General features: G+C 44.0%; 2 protein-coding genes across 3 annotated transcripts in view; one reads left to right on the top strand and one right to left on the bottom strand.

The window, feature by feature from the left end:
* Window positions 1-3866, bottom strand: part of TTC38 (tetratricopeptide repeat domain 38) — a 37329-nt gene extending 33463 nt beyond the window's left edge. For both annotated transcript variants that reach the window (XM_070755255.1, XM_070755254.1), the window contains exon 1: window positions 3762-3866. In XM_070755255.1, coding sequence (XP_070611356.1) covers window positions 3762-3785 — 24 coding nt within the window. In that variant the 5' untranslated portion in view covers window positions 3786-3866. The remainder of the gene's footprint in view (window positions 1-3761) is intronic.
* A 4313-nt stretch (window positions 3867-8179) lies between these two features.
* Window positions 8180-15901, top strand: LOC139168935 (polycystin family receptor for egg jelly-like). The gene has a single exon (XM_070754716.1). It carries the CDS (start codon window positions 8180-8182, stop codon window positions 15899-15901), a length of 7722 nt encoding a protein of 2573 aa, XP_070610817.1.
* Window positions 15902-19283: the final 3382 nt, after the last annotated feature.

Below are 19283 nucleotides of genomic sequence, written 5' to 3' on the forward strand. Positions count from 1 at the left end.
TCACAATGCATGCAACATCACTGAGGCTTGTACCAATGTGGGAAGAATAGAATAGAAACATAGAAACATAGAAGACTGACGACAAAAAAAGACCTCATGGTCCATCTAGTCTGCCCTTATGCTATTTTTTGTATTTTATCTTAGGATGGATCTATGTTTATCCCAGGCATGTTTAAATTCAGTGACTGTGGATTTACCAACCACGTCTTCTGGAAGTTTGTTCCAAGGATCTACTACTCTTTCAGTAAAATAATATTTTCTCATGTTGCTTTTGATCTTCCCTATTTTGTGTTCCTTTCTTGGCCTCACCATTCCCTTCTCCTAGGATGCTCTTTTAGAGTCTACAATTAGCACAGGTCTGGGATCTCCTGGTAGTCTCCCATCCAAGCACTTAAAGGAGCCAAATCTTGCATAACTAAAATCATGCTACCTTTTACATGGCTGGCAAATCAGTCTATTTTCCCCTTCCCTCTACTGGTGTGCGCCCTCTGAAGCCATTGCAGGCATGCGCGTGCCCGAGGGCACAAGATTTCACTTCTGCACATGTGCAACAAGCAAAATTGTGTGCAAAAATACTTGCGTAAGAGAGAGGTTTCAGCTGCGCATGCACATAAGAAAAAAAATGGTGGCAAAAACTTCAGAAGAGAAGGATTTAGGGGTAATGATTTCTGACAGTCTCAAAATGGGTGAACAGTGTGGTCGGGCGGTAGGAAAAGCAAGTAGGATGCTTGGCTGCATAGCTAGAGGTATAACAAGCAGGAAGAGGGAGATTGTGATCCCCTTATATAGAGCGCTGGTGAGACCACGTTTGGAATACTGTGTTCAGTTCTGGAGACCTCACCTACAAAAAGATATTGACAAAATTGAACAGGTCCAAAGACGGGCTACAAGAATGGTGGAAGGTCATAAAACGTATCAGGAAAGACTTAATGAACTCAATCTGTATAGTCTGGAGGACAGAAGGAAAAGGGGGGACATGATCGAAACATTTAAAGATGTCAAAGGGTTAAATAAGGTTCAGGAGGGAAGTGTTTTTAACAGGAAAGTGAACACAAGAACAAGGGGACACAATCTGAAGTTAGTTGGGGGAAAGATCAAAAGCAACATGAGAAAATATTATTTTACTAAAAGAGTAATAGATCATTGGAACAAACTTCCAGAAGCGTGGTAGATAAATCCACAGTAACTGAATTTAAACATGCCTGGGATAAACATAGATCCATCCTAAGATAAAATACAGGAAATAGTATAAGGGCAGACTAGATGGACCATGAGGTCTTTTTCTGCCGTCAGTCTTCTATGTTTCTATGAAATTAAAGTGCAAGTACTGCAAGCTACTTCTGCTGATCACCACCTGCCAGCAGTTTGGCAGATCGAATCTCAGTAGGCTCAAGGTTGACTCAGCCTCCCATCCTTCCAAGGTCGGTAAAATGAGGACCCAGATTGTTGGGGACAACAGGCTGACTCTCTGTAAAATGCTGTATGTCTAATTGCTAGCTGCCCAGAGTTTGAGGAATAGGGCAGCATAGAAATCAATCAATCAGTCAATCAATCAAATAAATAAATCTGTAATGGGAAACTATTTTCATACAATTAATCAATCAATCAATCAATCAATCAATCAATCAATTAATTGTATGGAAATAGTTTCCATTACAGTTTAATTAATTGCTTAATTAATTAATTGCTTGCTTGCTTGATTAATTAATTTATTTATTTATTAATTACCTAATTACTTAATTAATTAATTATTAGACTTTGATGCAATCCTTCTCAACCGACTCAACTACTGCAGTCAAGAAAAGCTGTTTAGTACAGTGGAACCCCGACATAAGAGCTGCTCTACTTAAGAGCAACTCGAGATAAGAGCTGGGAGGGGAGAGATATTTTTGTTCTACTTACAAGCCCAAATTCGAGATACAAGCGCCAAGGAGCTGTCTCCTGAAGCCAAACGCTAACTTCCGCGTTCGGCTTCAGGAGACAGCTGCGAAGCGGCGCGCGTGTTTTAAAAGGTTGCAGCCGGCCTGGGGGGCTCGGGGGGGTGCTTGCAGCTTTCTTTCTTGCTCTTTTTCTTTCTCTCTTTTACCTTCCCTTCCTCTATTTCTTCTTTTCTTTCTCCTTCCCACCTTCTTCCCTCCCTCCCTCCCTTCACTCATTCCTCTCTTACTCTCCCCTTTCATAAGTTTCCTTCCTTCCTTCCTCTGTTCCTGTCCCTTCCCTCTTTCCTTCCTTCCTTCCCACCCTCCGTCCATTCATTCACCCATTCCTCTCTTGATCGCTTAAAGCCGGTCCCTGGTGCAAAAAGGGTTGGGGACCTCTGTCCTACAGGATTGGGTGGCAGAGAAGTTGAACATATGTAAATTTAAAAGTTTAAGAAAGTTTACAAGTTAAGTGAAAGAAACTTCATTATTCATTTATATGTACATGTACATTTCTTCATTAAAAACATGTCTTTCTGCATAATTTAGACTAACTTTGTGAGTTTTTTGAGGGCTGGAACCAATTAAAATTATTTACATTAATTCCTATGGGGAAAAGTCGTTCGAGATAAGAGCTGCTCGACTTAAGAGCCCAGGTCCGGAACAAATTAAACTCGTATCTCGAGGTACCACTGTATTGGATTGTTACATTCTGTTTTTTATCACTGTTGTTAGCCGCCCCGAGTCTGCAGAGAGGGGCGGCATACAAATCCAATAAAAAATAATAAAATAAAATAAAATAAAATAAAATAAAATATAAAATAAATAAATAAATAAATAAATAAAAGATCATTTTGCTTCTCAGACAGAAAAGATTAGAAATAAGGATGACCTGATTTATAAAGGTGAACTCTATTAATTCTAGTATCAATTACTTAAAATTAAGAACTTCTATCAAGATGTCTATCTTGTTTTTAACTGTGTTTATGTTTTTCGTTCTTTTTTTAGTTTTCCCTTTTTTCTTTTGATATGATCATATACACTGCTCAAAATAAATAAATAAAGGGGACATTCAAAGAACACATGCTAGATCTGAATGAATGAAATATTCTCTGTTCTGTACAAAGTTGAATGTGCTGACAACAAAATGAAATTGACTGTCAATCAGTGTTGCTTCCTAAGTGGACAGTTGGATTTCACAAAAGTTTGATTTACTTGGAGTTATATTCTGTTGTTTAAGTGTTCCCTTTATTTTTTTTTTGAGCAGTACATGTATATTTGTAACCATACCATAGTGATACTGTACAACATTTTTGTTTTCTTTTAAACAATAAACTTTATATATGTATGTAAAGATCATTTTCTCTGAGCTATGCCTTCAGCAGCTTTAAGTTGGCAGGCAAGTTTGGCCTCGATTGTCAGCTGACTCTGCAGCGGGTGGGCAGAGTGCTACTTGGCCCAAAGTCCAACCGGGTAAAGTTTTAATCTGAAGGCTGAATTTGAATTTAGCACTCTCTCTTCCTGTACAGCGACCGTCTTCACCTCTGCTCGGCCCCAAGATAGATCTAAACCTATGGAAGCCCCCATCCTCAACTCCCTCATTCTCCTTTTACGCGAACAAAGAAACGGGACGGGAAAGGAGACCACCCGGAACGCCCGCTTTGACTGCGTCCGGCAAGCGGCGAGAGCGGGACGTTCACTCCGGCCTCCTCGGCAAACCCAGCGGGACGAAACGGTCCGGCGGGGCGTCGAAAACTGAGGGCGGCCCGGACACTCGAAGTCCCCTCACCTCACGCCTTCCCCGGGCCGGAGCCTCACCCGCACCCCCTTCCCCCGCCTCACCTTGCAGTCCCGTAGCCCTGTCATGCTGCTCCGTCTACCGCTTGCCTTCTGCGGCGGCTCCGGCCTTTAAAGCGAGGAAGGGGCGGCGGCAGACAGGCGCTGGGCGCCGCCCTCCTCCCTCCACAACGAAAGCGCGCCCGCCCGTCCGCCAGCCCCGCCGGCCTCCCTCACAGGGGCGGGGGAGAGGGACTTCGCGCCCCGGTCTCCTCAGCCGGAGCTTCGGCTTGGACCGGCCCCGCCAGCTCCCCCGGGCCGGGTTTAGTGCCCCTTCGGGAGGTGGCCGGACCCGCAACACCGTCAATTACTTACTTACTTACTTAGTTACTTACTTGCTTACTTACTTACTTACTCACTCACTTAGTTAGTTACTTACTTACTCACTTACTTAGTTACTTACTCACTCGCTTACTTATTACTTACCTATCTACCTATCAATCTACTTACTTACTTACCTACCTACCTACTTACCTACTAACATACTTACCTACCTACTTACTTACATACATACATACTTACTCACTCACTCACTCACTCATTTATTTATTTACTTACTTAGTTACTTAGTCCCTCACTTATTTACTTACTTAGTTACTTAGTCCCTCACTTATTTACTTACTTACCTATCTACCTTTCAATCTACTTACCTACTTACTTACATACTAACATACTTACATACATAAATACATACATACTCACTTATTTATTTATTTATTTACTTAGTTACTTAGTTACTTACTCACTCACTTATTTACTTAGTTACTTACTCACTCACTCACTTATTTATTTATTTACTTACTTACCAATCTACCTTTCAATCTATTTACTTACCTATTTACTTACATGCTAACATACTTACTTACTTACATACTTACTTACTTACTTACCTACCTATCTACTTACAAACATACATACTTACAGTCCTACTTACATACATACATACATACATATATACTTACATACTTGTGTTAAATTATTATTTAATATTAAATCCTGCAATGATATCTATAACACCAACAAACATCCAGATTTGCCTATCCCAGGTCCTTGGTGAGGATTTGATGGATAGACAAAAATGCCAAACCCATCTGGAAACATCTGGTTGACTGCGTAATGATCAATGATAATGATAATGATAATATGTGGTTGTGAGGCTTGTGTGTTCTGGGGAAGATGAGAGCTATGCCAGAGGTTCAACCATAGTGGGCCCGTCTCATCAGAGGAATCAGATAAATATGGTGAGACGTAAATTTCAGGAAGCCCTACCAGCTCGGATGTCACCTAGGTTAATAAGGTCTGCACTAGATAGAATAGAATTTTATTGGTCAGCTGTGATCGGACACACAAGGAATTTGTCTTTGGTGCATCTGTTCTCCGTATACGTAAAAGAAAAGATAGTTCATCAAGAATCATAAGGTACAACACAATGATAATCTGGGTACAAATAAGCAATCAAATTTTTTATTTATTTATTTATTTATTTACTTACTTACTTACTTACTTACTTACTTACTTACTTACTTACTTACTTACTTATTTAGTCCAATACACAATGAGAGTTTTAGTGGGGATATATATATATATACACATAGTAAAATACATGATGAAGGTTATAGAGGAAATACTCATAGTAAAATATATCTAAGAAAGAATAGAAAAGATATAGGAATAGAACATATCAACGAAAGAATAGAAGAAGAGATATAAGAATAAAAGAAAGGTATAGGAGATATAGGAGAGCAATAGGACAGGGGACGGAAGGCACTCTAGTCTAGTGCACTTGTACTCGCCCCTTACTGACCTCTTAGGAATCTGGATAGGTCAAACGTAGATAATCTAAGGGTAAAGTGTTGGGGGTTTGGGGATGACACTATGGAGTCCGGGAATGAGTTCCATGCTTCAACAACTCGGTTACTGAAGTCATATTTTTTACAGTCAAGTTTGGAGCGATTAATATTAAGTTTAAATCTGTTGTGTGCTCTTGTGTTGTTGTGGTTGAAGCTGAAGTAGTCGCCGACAGGCAGGACGTTGCAGCATATGATCTTGTGGGCAATACTTAGATCATGTTTAAGGCGTCTTAGTTCTAGGCTTTCTAGGCCCAGGATTGAAAGTCTAGTCTCGTAGGGTGTTCTGTTTCGAGTGGAGGAGTGAAGGGCTCTTCTGGTGAAGTATCTTTGGACATTTTCAAGGGAATTGATGTCTGAGATGCGATATGTGTTCCAAACAGATGAGCTGTATTAGGAACCAATTAATATAAATTATAAGGGTAAAGCAACAAAGTTACAGCCATACAGTCATTTGTGGGAGGAGATGTGTGATGGGAAAGATGAGAAGTGTAACAGTAGTGTAAACTTAGGAAATAGTTTGACAGTATTGAAGGAATTATTAGTTTAGCAGAGTGATGGTGTTCGGGAAAAACCTGTTCTTGTGTCCAGTTGTTCTGGTGTGCAGTGCTCTATGGCATCGTTTGGAAGGTAGGAGTTGAAACAATTTATGTCCAGGATGCAATAAATATTTTATTTATGTCCAGGATGCAATAAATATTTTATTTATGTCCAGGATGCAATAAATATTTATGTCTAGGATGCAATAAATATTTTTCATGGCCCTCTTTTTGACTCGTGCAGTATACAGGTCCTCCATGAAAGGCAGGTTGGCAGCAATTGTTTATTTCTGCAGTTCTGATTATCCTCTGAAGTCTGTGTTGATCTTGTTGGGTTGCAGAACCAAACCAGACAGTTGTAGAGGTGCAGATGACAGACTCAATGATTCCTATATAGAACTGTATCAGCAGTTCCTTGGGCAGTTTGAGCTTCCTGAGTTGGCACAGAAAGAACATTCTTTGTTGTGCTTTTCGGATGATGTTTTCGATATTCATTTTACGTGTTGAAATTCTTAGATATCTGGTGAAAAATGGGCTACAAGACTCAGGACGGTTGGCTGAGCACCCAGAGGCCGAGCAGCTGCAAAACTATTGGAAGAAAAGGTGGCTACCCATCACAAAGGCACAGTGATTGAAAATCAATAACAATAGTTTTGGTAATGACCTATAAAGCTCTACATGGCATCAGACCAGAGTACCTACAAGACCACCTTCTGCCACATGAATCCCAGCGGCTGATTAGGTCCCAAAGAGTTGGCTTTCTCTGGGTCCTGTCGACAACAAAATGCCGTCTGGAGGGACTCAGGTGTAGAGCCTACTCTGTGGTGGCCCCGGCCCTCTGGAATCAACTCCCCCCGGAGATTCGAACTGCCCCTACCCTCCTCGCTTTTCTCAAAATTTTGGAGACTCACCCCTGCCCCCAGGCGTGGGGGGATTAATCTTCCCCCCTCCTTTTTTCTCTTGACTTTTACTATGTTATGTTCAGTTGGACTGAGTGTGTATAATTGTGCAGCAGATACGTTTTTTATAATAATGTATTTTAAATTAGTTTTTAAATTTTAATATTAGATTTGTATTTATATTTGTATTTATATTTGGACTGGGAGTCACTGCTCACAGTCACTCATGCCCTCATCACCTCGAGGCTCGACTACTGTAACGCTCTCTACATGGGGCTACCTTTGAAAAGTGTTCGGAAACTTCAGATCGTGCAGAATGCAGCTGCGAGAGCAATCATGGGCTTTCCCAAATATGCCCATGTCACACCAACACTCCGCAGTCTGCACTGGTTGCCGATCAGTTTCCGGTCACAATTCAAAGTGTTGGTTATGACCTATAAAGCCCTTCATGGTACCGGACCAGAGTATCTCAGGGACCGCCTTCTGCTGCACGAATCCCAGCGACCCTTCTCCGGGTCCCGTGAACTAAACAATGTCACTTGGCGGGACCCAGGGGAAGAGCCTTCTCTGTGGTGGCCCCGACCCTCTGGAACCAACTCCCCCCAGAGATTAGAATTGCTCCCACCCTCCTTCCCTTTCATAAGCTTCTTAAAACCCACCTCTGCCGCCAGGCATGGGGGAATTGAGATACTGTTTCCCCCTAGGCCTTTACAATTTTATGCATGGTATGTCTGTATGTATGTTTGGTTTTACAATAGGGGTTTTTAACTGTTTATATTGGATTGTCATATGCTGTTTACTACTGTTGTTAGCCGCCCCGAGTCTTCAGAGAGGGGTGGCATACAAATCTAATAAATAATAATAATAATAATAATAATAATTATTATTATTATTATTATTATTTATTATTATTATTATTATTATTATTATTAATAGTAGCAGTAATAGAAGAAGAAGCAGGCAGGATGCTACAAACATTTAGGAATCTCACAAGATCTTCCACAATGGTCCTGGAATTCTAGTTGCTCGGGGCAACCGCTCAAGGTTCTAGAATCCAAACAATCCACCTGTTTGGCTTGAGTCGGATGCTGGCAAGCTGCTCTTCCTGAGGTGCTCCGCCCCACCACACCTGCCCCCAAATGCATTGGCCAGAGCTGCTGCTGGTTCTGCTGGGGTGCGTTGGTCAGTGTACAAAAGCCACACCGCCTCACGTTTGGCCTCCCCCTTTGCAGGTGACCTGCTCAAACGCTCGGCACCGCGTCTACCAGAAGCACGACACTGAACTGAGCCTCTCCTGCCTCTGGGATGGGCAGGTTGACCTGAAGTATTCCAGGATGCCCGAAGGGACGCCAGAGATCGAGAGAGGAGAGCCAGATACCCAACCACTTCTTCCTTCTTCTTCTCCTCCTCCTCCTCTCCCTCCTCCTCACTGTCAGTGGTACCAGGACGCCACCTTGGTCATGCAAACCAAGGAATGGTCAGGGCAACTTGTGTTGAGCAGAGGCCCGGATGGAGAAAGGCCCTACTCATCCCGGGCTCTGACTCGGATCGTAATGCGGTGTGTGTCGGCCCTGTGTGGTCAGCCTCCCTGCGCTCACCACAACTTCAGCGTCGAGATTTCCAGGCAAGACGTCCACCTCTTCCTCCTTTCACCGCAGAGCCTTCCTATCTGGGAATGGCAGCCCGTGACGGTAGGCTGGTGCGCACGCCTTAAAAGTTCCCCCTGGAGCTACCGCTTGAAGAGTGAAGGGGGCAGCCCTGCAGGCCGCCTCACTCCGAGCAACCAACACAGCGAACCCTTTGCCTCCTCTCGGGGCCTCCCCGCACCGTTGCCCCGTGTCTGCGAAGTCTACTACCACTACTACGTCACCGTGCGTTATCCCCAGCGTGGAGACTATACTGTCTTGCTAGAACTAGAGAACGGGCCTCCCGTCAGCCTTAACCTGAGCATCCAGGTGCAGCCTGCTCTTCTCCATGTCTTCAGTGCTTCTTCTGCCCTGCTTAGCCGAACGCAGAGGTCTCTTGCCCTCTCCTGGAGTCTCCGGCCTCTAAGCTCCAGCATAACGGCTTACACACTGGAGGACCTGCAAGGATGGGAGGATTGGTCTCTCTCCTACAAATACAATCCTTTTGCTCTGCCAAGGAATTTCTGCACTCCGTCCATCTCGCCCGTGTCTGGGAAGAAGACGATCTCCAGAATCTACTTCCGCACCAACACAAAGTTCTCTGAGATGCTGAGCGGACACTTCAATTTCTCTAACGACGCTTTGGTTTTCCAAGGAGGCAGCGCCGGTCCGATTTCCATCAGGCTGAAACCACAGAAAGTCAAAATGGGGACGTACTTTTTTAGCCAGGATTCTGGGCTCTGGTATTCCACCCTAGAAGGCAGTGGGTCCTCCAGTCTCCACCACCTCTTCTTCCAACAAGTGGCCCTTTCTACCCTGGTTTCTATTGAATTTGTGGAGGTGCAATGGTTCCGGTTCAGCCTGCATTTATACCTGAACCGAAAGGAGGACCTGTTCAAATCCTTGGCTGAGGAAGAGATGGAAGTCCACGTTTTCAGTGGACATTCTCCCGATAAAAACTTTGTCTATGTTGTGTGGTTTATTCCGGTGCCGCACCCCTACTTGCAGTGCGACTGGGCTTTCCATCTGCAGCTTTTTCATTCCGGCAAGGAACACCTCCTTTGGAATAAGACATACACGTATGAGGACCGTGTTAACAATGCCGTTCGCTTCCTTCCTCATTCTGCCTTCTCTTTCAGACCCACACAGTACGCAGGCTTTGTAGCGGAAGTGGACTGCAGGCAAAATGGACTCGCACGAGCTGTTTTAACAGCCACTCTTGGGACTTACGCTTCCAAGGTGATGGAGCCGGCTGTGCCCTGCCAGAAAATGTACTGCCGTAAACTGGCCATTGTAATCCATAAACCCAACCCTTTGGAACCTCTGCTGCGTTGTGAGAGAGAGACACCCATCATTTTGCAAGCAACGGCCGGAGCGAAATGCAGGACGCATCCAGATCTTGATTTTCTTTGGAAAATATACAATCTCAGCACCGCGTGGTCGGTTCCAGATTGGCCAAATCCTCTCGCACTCCCCGAAGGGGTGAACGCAAGGGGCAGCGTGTTGCACATACCTGAAAACGCCCTGTCGTATGGCTTCTATCATGTCAATTTGACCATGAGTGTGCATCTACCTGCAGAAAACATAACATTCGTTCGGACTGATTCGGTTTACCTCCAAATTCTAGAAAGTGGGTTAAGGGCAATTATAGCCGGAGGCCTCTTCCGAATTGTTGGAATTTCTGATCAGTGGTCCTTGGATGGATCTCTATCGTCGGATGTAGATTCTATGGTGCCTCTGGATAGAATTCGGTTTCACTGGTTCTGCAGCAAACGGGAATCAGACTATTTGGCTATGAAGCTAGGTCCAGGTCAGAAATGCCACTCGGAACAACGTGATCTGTACTGGACCTACTCAAAAGAGCCGGTACAAGTCGTGGAACCGAAGACCCTTCAAGAAAACACAACGTATTATTTTAAGCTGGTGGCTCGCAAGCAAAAGCGATCTGCCGCCGCGTTTCAAACCATTCAGGTCCTTGCTGGTTCTGGGCCTCTGCTGCGTATCACCTGTTTGGAAAACTGCGAGCAAGGCATTAAAGCCACAGAAAGATTTATTGTGTACGGGAAGTGTCTAAACTGCGGGGAAGCCCACCTGGTTTACTCTTGGAGCCTCCTTTCAGCAGATTCCAAGGAAATATATTTCGACTGGGCTTCCAAAACTACCACTGGAAGAACAAGTCGGTATCTGCGTATTAATTCTTTGGCCTTTAGCTCCATGGCTGGCCAGTTGTATCTCCTTAAACTGAATGTAAGTAAGCGGGGAGTCCAGTTGGCTGTGGGTAGCTACTCCTTTTACGTCCACATCCCCCCTCAGACTGGAAAGTGTTTTGTCGAACCGAGGGAAGGCATTGCGCTGTTGACAAAATTCACATTTCAGTGCTCTGGATTTGATGGCATGAAAGGGCCTCTCCTCTACAGAGTCATTGCCCGTCCTGATCTGGCCCAAATAGCTAATGTGTCGTCTTTGCAAAATAATACTCTTGGAACCATAGTTTATCTTGGCCATCAGCAGAAGACCCCCCCCTTGTTTCTTCCCAGCGGGACACCGTCTGAAAAATATGCTCTGAACATACTTATTCAAGTCTACGACACCGACGATGTTTTTTCTCAAACCAGCATACAGGCGACGGTATTCGAATCAAGGACCAGCAAGCCGACGGATCTGATTCTCAATGAACTGTATCACCTAGCCGGACAGCTCAACAGCTCTGTCTCCATCTTTCGTGATGCCAGAGATTACTTTCACGCGGGCTTCGTTATCTATGCGGTGGCTTCTGAATTAAATAACATTGAGATGTCGCCCAGTTTTTACCATTCTAAAACTGAGCTAAGGGAAATGCTACTGAACGAAACTGTGCGGTTTCCCATGACCGAGACAGGGATACTAAACCAAATCATCTCCAGCATTTGTCAAATAACACAGAATGCAAACGAGGTCAGTAGGAAATCCCAGCGGACGGTGGTCCGAATCCTCCAAAAGGCCAGCGAAGCCCTGAAAAGGCACAGGGACAGTGATCTCGGCTCTCGAGAAGCTGAGGTCCTTGCTGGTGGCATTTTTACCAGCTTGTCCAATGTGTTAAGAGCTTCCCTCTCAAACCCCAAGAACGGGCCTATGAACACCATCAAGGAAATCGTTTCTGTGTCAGAGTTACTGGCGGATATAATTTTGCAAGGCAGAGTCCCTAGCGAAGACCACGTTAACATGGAAGCCAAAGGCTGGTCCATCCGTTTATGGAAGGAGGAAAAACGGGACGTTTTCAGGACTGTCTCCGAGAGAAGGTCTTGTAAGAACTGTTTTTATCCTAAAGTGAAGTTGGAAAGCCAGCCGGAGTTAGCCGCGGACGCTCCGATTTCTGTGGTCCATTATGTATTTGAAGAGAACCCTTTCCCCTGGCTGAGGAAGGCGGTGGATAATCACACGGTCGTGATGGGTTTCAAAGTGACTGGCGCCAAAGCCAACGGTGAGGTCATTGGGGTCACCCCTGAAGTGGCCGAAGTGATCATGGATAGAAAAGATAAGGACCCCGTCGCATTTAATCTGTCGATAGGGCTGGATAAAAAGCGCGTGGCAACAGCGGGTGGGTTTAGCATAGAGGTCAATAGAAGCTCTCCAGACATATATGTCCAGATTTTGTGCCATAGGAACATCACTTTCAATGTCTCCATCTACCTGGGGCTCAATTTAAGTTCCCCTCCACTTGTGTCTTACATGGCTTCCTCTGATAAGCCTCCTACCCTGCGGAAAAGGGGGGGCAATATTGAATGTGCAATTGAGGCTCCCTATATCCTTTGCCTTCCACGGGCATTGTTCTGGTCTGAGTCTGTGAGCAAGCAGAATATTTCAGTGGTCCTAAGATCTCCACCTGTATTTAGAAAGCAGACCACCAAGATAGTTCGCATTGTGGTCTTTACCGCCAGCTGCCGAGATCTGGGTCACCTCCCAAACTTCGAACTGTCCGAAGGGACCTGCCGCCTTGGGCCTCAGACCAGCTTGTCCAAACTGCACTGTGTCTGCGGAGCAAACCCCAGAATGACTCGGCACCGATTAGCCAAATCTTCACAACCTAAAGTCAAATTTGTAGGAGGCACATTCGTTATTTACCCCAATGCTTTGGACCTCAAGAAAGCGCTCTCGGCAAGTTTCGACACCAATCCAGTGACGGTTTTGACTGTGTTTTTCATTTTTGCCGGCTACATCTTCTGTTCATCCTGGGCCATCATTAAAGATAAAGAAGACATGAGGAGAAAGAACAAAATCTTCGTCTTGCCAGATAACGATCCTTACCACAGAATGCATTATTTGGTCACCATCTATACCGGAAGTCGCTTGGGATCCGGAACCACGGCCGACGTTTTCCTCGAATTGATTGGGAAGGATGGCTACAGCGACGTGCATCGTATGAAGCACCCCAAATTCCCAACCCAGTATCGTGGAGCCGTGGATACTTTTCTTTTCGCTACAAGGTACGACATAGGGGATATTTATTGCATTCACATCTGGCACAATAATACCGGCTCTTCCCCAAACTGGTACTTAAGCAGAGTCAAAGTATTTAATGTGGACACTCAGCGGTCGTGGCTGTTTATCTGCAGGAAGTGGTTAGGCCTCGGCAAGGCGGATGGCAAAATAGAAAGATACATTTTTTCCTCGACTCTAAAAACGAGGTTAGAGAAAATGGACTTCTTCCTGATACACCTGGCTAGAGACTTAGAAGACAACCATCTCTGGTTCTCCATATTTTCCCAAGTGGTCACTGGCACTTTCAACAGGCACCAGAGAGTTTCTTGTTGCCTGGCTATGATGCTTTCCACTTTGCTCCTGAACATCATGTTCTTCAGTGGTGAGGAAGAAAAAATCCTCTCCTTAAAATTCCGGATTGTGAGGTCCATGTACATCGGTGCGTTCAGTGCTCTCTGTTGTGTCCCTCTGCAGCTAACGATGACCATCCTATTTAGATACTCCATGGAAAAACCTTCCGATGACAAGGACGAGGTGCCTGACTATAGTCCTTCGTCTTCAGAAACAAGCGAGGAAGAGGAGGAAAGTTCCTCATCGTCCACTACTGATGAAGAAGAGGAGGCCAAAGCAGGTGCTAGCACAACTGTCGTCGCAGAAAAGGAGATCCCTAAAATTAACACGAGGAAAAGGATGATTCTGCTGATCAAGATGTTTACTCGAAAGCCGCAGTTTGCCTGGTGGTGGAGATACGTGGCGTGGGTCATTGTTTTTTTCATGTCTTTCGTCTCTTCCACCTTAATCATCTTATATGGCCTCACGTACGGCTATAGCACCTCCACGGAATGGTTCATAGCCTCCATGACATCGTTTTTTGAGAGTGTCCTCCTACTGCAAACCCTAAAGATGGCCCTCATGTCTGGGGTCAGCACCATCAGCATTAAGTACTGCAAGCACATCTCCTGGCTGGCGGCAGAGCAGTATCAGAAGATGAAGCTGCTCAGAGTGAACATAGATCATAAGGATGTCCGAAGGATTCACCACGAACTGGTCAGGATCAGGCAGACCAGAGAATATGAGCCTTTGGAAGAGGACGAAGTCCTCATCTTAAGGAAGAAAGTCCAGGCTCAACACCTAGCGTTCGTTTTCATCAAGGACATCATTTGTCACCTCATCTTTACCTTCTTTATCCTAGCCGTGGTTTACTCTACTCCACCCACCATTTTATTTTATCATAATAAAGTGATCCACGATAAATTTAATCTCGGTCTGTCCAAAGTAACAAAACTTGAAGACATTTACAGTTGGATGAGTGACACTTTTGTGCCGTTGATACACAACAACTTTCATCCCACCTACCTTTCGGATTCGTGGTCCAAAATTCTTGGTTTGCCCAGAATGAGACAAGTCAGAGGTCTACATCTTGAAAGGCCTTGCTTTCCCCCGAGACACTTCGCAAACAATTACTTGATCGGTCAGAGATCCTGTCATAACTTCGCTAGGGATCCAGAAGATCAAAAGCACTACCTTGGGTCCTGGAACAAGCCGATCAACATGTCCGTCTCCAAACACGTTGCCAATTTTCAAGGGTTCACATATCAGTCCGATATTGATCAATGGGAATATAGGTCTTACGGTGTGGTAAGTTCATATGGCCCAGGGGGATACTCGTTTTATTTTTTCCCAGGAGAACAACGACCAAACACGACAATAAGATTGGAAGGTTTGCAAAGCAATAAATGGCTTGACAAACGAACCCGGGCCCTGATTTTTGAGTTGACCACCTTTACTCCGGATGTAGAACTATACTGCAGTATCACGGTCATTTTTGAATTTAGCTACTTTGGCATCATTAGTTCAACTTTGTCAGTTCATTCCTATAAGCTCTCTAAATTCCGGTATGAAAACCCCTCGCGGTTGTTAAGTTATGTATTCATTGTTTACATCCTCATCTTCTACTTAGCGGATGAATTTCATATGTTACGTCAAGAACAGATAAGTTATCTCAAACAAGCGACCAATTTAAATAATTTCGCCATAAAGAACATCTGTATGTTTTTTATACTACTCATTGCCTTGAAATACAAGATGGCATTTACCTTGCTGGACTTTTATCTGCTTAATCCAGAAGAATTTGTCCCCTTCCACGTTGTTTCTCAAATTGACCAGCTCTACGTGATGGTGTCAGGTATTTTAGGTTTTCTCCTGGTGCTGAAACCGTACCGATATTTCAGGTTCTTGTACAAAGTGCGCCTTGCAGAACAAACCATGTCTGTCGCCTTCCCTGTTTTTCTTAATTTGACAGCCCTCGCCGTCCTGTTGTTTTGCACGTTCATGTCCTTTGGCTATCTCATATTTGGTCAGCATGAGTGGGCCTTCAGTACCTGGGTATACTCTCTGCAGACCGTCGTTTCCTATTGCTGTTCAGGAATGAAGCAGATGGATCTTCAATCGAGATGGTGGCTCGCCCTACTTTTCCAGATGTCATTCCTGTTGACGGTCATGTTCATCTTCGTCAATTTATGGAGAAGCCTGTTAATATCAACGTACACGTCAATCAAGCAGGCCGTTTACGAGCAACATTCGGATGAAGCCGAAGCCATAAACTTTTTGTATTTGAAGATCCGAAGCATGTGGCGCAATTTAAACCGTCAACCAGACTCTGGAGACGATTACATCAATGTTGCAATATTTGGCAAATCGGTAGTTAAGGATAGCCAAAAGCCAGGGCTGAAATACAGTAAAATACAAGGCAAGAAAATGGTTTCTCTTACTGTTTGAGAAAGGCTTCCATAATTCCATGGATTGTCATTGCTTCTTTCCCAAGCTGAGCTCCGTAGAATTTTCAGTCTCCAAAAATTCTCTTGCAGTGATCTTCATCTTTGATGCAATTTTGATTTCTCCCAAATTTTTATTTTTCCTGTAACAAGAAGCAAACCATTACTTTGTGCACATTGCCATTTAAAAAAAAAAAAACCTGTTTGGTTCTACATTTGTTATTATACTAATAAATAAACTATTTAAACCATGTTATTTTTCAAATGATTTTTTTTTGGGGGGGGGGGGGTGTTCTGTCGGGCTCTCTGGTAGAATCCTCCCAAAAATTCATAGGTACAAATTTCAGACACACACACATGTTTGAAAATTCAAAACAATGTTCTTTATAATGAAAATTCGCTTAAACTAAGCCCTCTTTTGTTATAGCTAAGAGCACTCGTCTCCAAACAAACTGGTAATTTATACAAGTCCCTTATCAGTCCTGTGATACTTAGCTTGCAGCTGTGAGGCAATTCAAAGACCTTCTTTCACAAAGTGAAACACACTTTGCTCTGGTTTAGTTTCAAAGCGGGGGGGGGGGGATCAGCACACAAAGGTCAAAGTCAGCAAAGCAGGCACGAAACACAAAGAGCAGATAATCCTCCACAATGGCCAAACCCACAGGCTGCTATTTATAACAGCCTCACTAATTACCACAGCCCCACCCAACCACAGGTGGCCTCATTTTCTTTGATAATAATCTCTCAGTTGTTGTTGCCTATGCATCGCTCTCCGCATGCGTGGCTGTATCATTAACTCTTGTTCTGAATCCAAGGAGGAGCTAGATAATTGATCTCCTTCTGAGCTGTCTGCCACACTCTCCTCCTCCCTGTCACTCATGTCTTCTTGGTCAGAGGAGCCTTCATCAGCAGATTCCACCTGGGGCAAAACAGGCCTGCAGCATGTGGATGTCTCCCCCACATCCACAGTCCTTGGGGCAGGAGCTGGGCCAGAGCTAACCACAACAGGGAGGAGGGGGGATTAGTAAGACAAGACAATTCTGCCATTGCAGCAGATTCTATTTCTGAGATAGTCGTAATAAAAATGTCACTGTAAGTTGTGCAAATCAAAATGTAGGACCCAAAGCAAATAATCAAGGCTCACGGCAATTTATTCATTGAACAGTGTGTACTATAGAATAGCAAAGCAATAGCATTTAGACATATATACTATAGTACATACTCCTGATCAGTTGGAGGATGATGAAGATATTGAGGACTCGGATTCAGATAGTGTTTATGGGGGGGCCTGGGGTTACAGGTAGTAGAACAGGTGGGAGGCCAGCCACAGGATGGGGCTATGATTTCAGGATCTAGCGAGGGAGAATCAGACGCTCGCTGGGTTAACCCTAAATTCAGAAGGGCCCAAAAACATAGAGAACAGAGGTCTGGAAGAAGATATTAAAGAGAAGAATGGGTTAAATACTGTAGTGATGTACTTGGCACATCAGGGGGTCAGTGGAGAAGAAGGGTGGAGTTTCAATGTTGCCGAAGGGAAAATTGATGTGTTTTTGCCACGCTAAAGTAAGCAAAAGTATTCTGTGTGGTTAACAGTCAGTTCTGATGTTTTTCAAAGTAATGCTGTTAGGAAAATAAATCTTGTTAAGTGGAGCAGGAGAAGGAATGTGAGGAATGCAGCAAAGAGAGATAACGGACCGAGTGCCTGTATGGAATGTGTTTGAATTACTGGAGAGCAGAGAAATAAATGGAATTTCTTTATTCATGAAATGATGCATTTAATAAGAGTTATTTGCAATTGCCAAATTTCTACCAGAAACCAGAAGATATACCGCTTCACAGTGCTTTACAGCCCTCTCTAAACAGTTTACAGAGAGTAAGCCTATTGCCCCCAACAATGTGGGTCCTCATTTTACCAACCTTGGAAGGATGGAAGGCTGAGTCAACCTTGAGCCTATTGAGATTCGATCTGCCAAACTGCTATCTGGACTTCAGCAAATCCTTTGATACGGTTCCACATAAAGAGCTGATAGATAAATTAATGAAGATTGGACTTAATCCCTGGATAGTTCAATGGATTTGCAGCTGGCTGAAGCAGTACTGCACTCTAACCACTGCACCACCGAGGCTCCTTCCAAAGAATAATGGCAGGAATTCTTATAGAGAAAAGGGTACGTCATATGTATACCGCTTAAAAAAATAAAGGGAACACTTAAACAATACAATACATAGTGGTTCCTCTACTTACGAACTTGATTCGTTCCGTCACCAGGTTCTTAAGTACAAATGTTTGTAAATAGAAGCAATTTTTCCCATAGGAATCAATGTAAAAGCAAATAATGTGTGCGATTGGGGAAACCACAGGGATGGTAGAGGCCCTGTTTCCTCCCAGGAGATTCGTAGAGAGGCCCCACGGAGGCTTCTCCCCATCTTTTCCAGCCCTGTTTCCTCCCAGGAGATTCCTAGAGAAGGCCCCACAGAGGCTTCTCCCTGCCTTTTCCGGCCCTGTTTCCTCCCAGGAGATTCCTAGAGTCTCCCCACGGAGGCTTCTCCCTGCCTTTTCTGGGGGTCAGGTTTGTAAGTGGAAAATGATTCTTGAGAAAAGGCAAAAAAATCTTGAACACCCGGCTCTTATCTAGAAAAGTTCGTAAGTAGAGGCGTTCTTAGATAGAGGTACCACTGTAACTCCTGATTTCAGCTGATTCCAAATGGCTGGGGCCACCACAGAGAAGGCTCTTCCCCTTGGGCCCGCCAGACGACATTGTTTAGTTGATGGGACCCGGAGAAGGCCAACTCTGCGGGATCTTATCAGCCGCTGGGATTCGTGCGGCAGAAGATGGTCCCAGAGGTATTCTGATCCGATGCATGTAGGGCTTTATAGGTCATTACCAACACTTTGAATTTGTGTTAATTTTAACACAAACGGTTGAACTATTGAAATACCTATGGTAGTGATGCTGTTTAATTAGTCAAATGTATACTTCCCTGTTTTTCTTTTATAATTATTACTCTCAGATTTTCTCCAAGTTACTTGGTTTGCTTTGTTTTAAGTTGGGTCATAGACACTGATGGGCTCCTATAGGTACGGTCAACAACGCAGAACTGGTAGAAAAATTTTGGGCAGGTATGCATAAATGGAGGGAAAAATTGTTTTTTTTCCTTTTTTTCCCTTCTGGTTTTGTTTTTCCTATCGCAGTAAATGAAGTTGAATATGTATAATTTTAGAAGAGCTGTGTGGGTGTGTATATACATACACATAAAGTTTATATAGTACATAACATATATTTTTGTGTGCCTGTAATATGTATGTACACATATGGCATATATATACTGCTCAAAAAAATAAAGGGAACACTCAAATAACACATCCTAGATCTGAACGAATGAAA

This window comes from Erythrolamprus reginae, chromosome 6, assembly GCF_031021105.1.
Source record: "Erythrolamprus reginae isolate rEryReg1 chromosome 6, rEryReg1.hap1, whole genome shotgun sequence".
Classification (NCBI taxonomy): domain Eukaryota; kingdom Metazoa; phylum Chordata; class Lepidosauria; order Squamata; family Dipsadidae; genus Erythrolamprus; species Erythrolamprus reginae.

What these genes read in the sequence shown, in the direction of transcription:
- LOC139168935 (XM_070754716.1), top strand. Translation starts at nt 8,180, where the DNA reads ATGCATTGGCCAGAGCTGCTGCTGGTTCTGCTGGGGTGCGTTGGTCAG.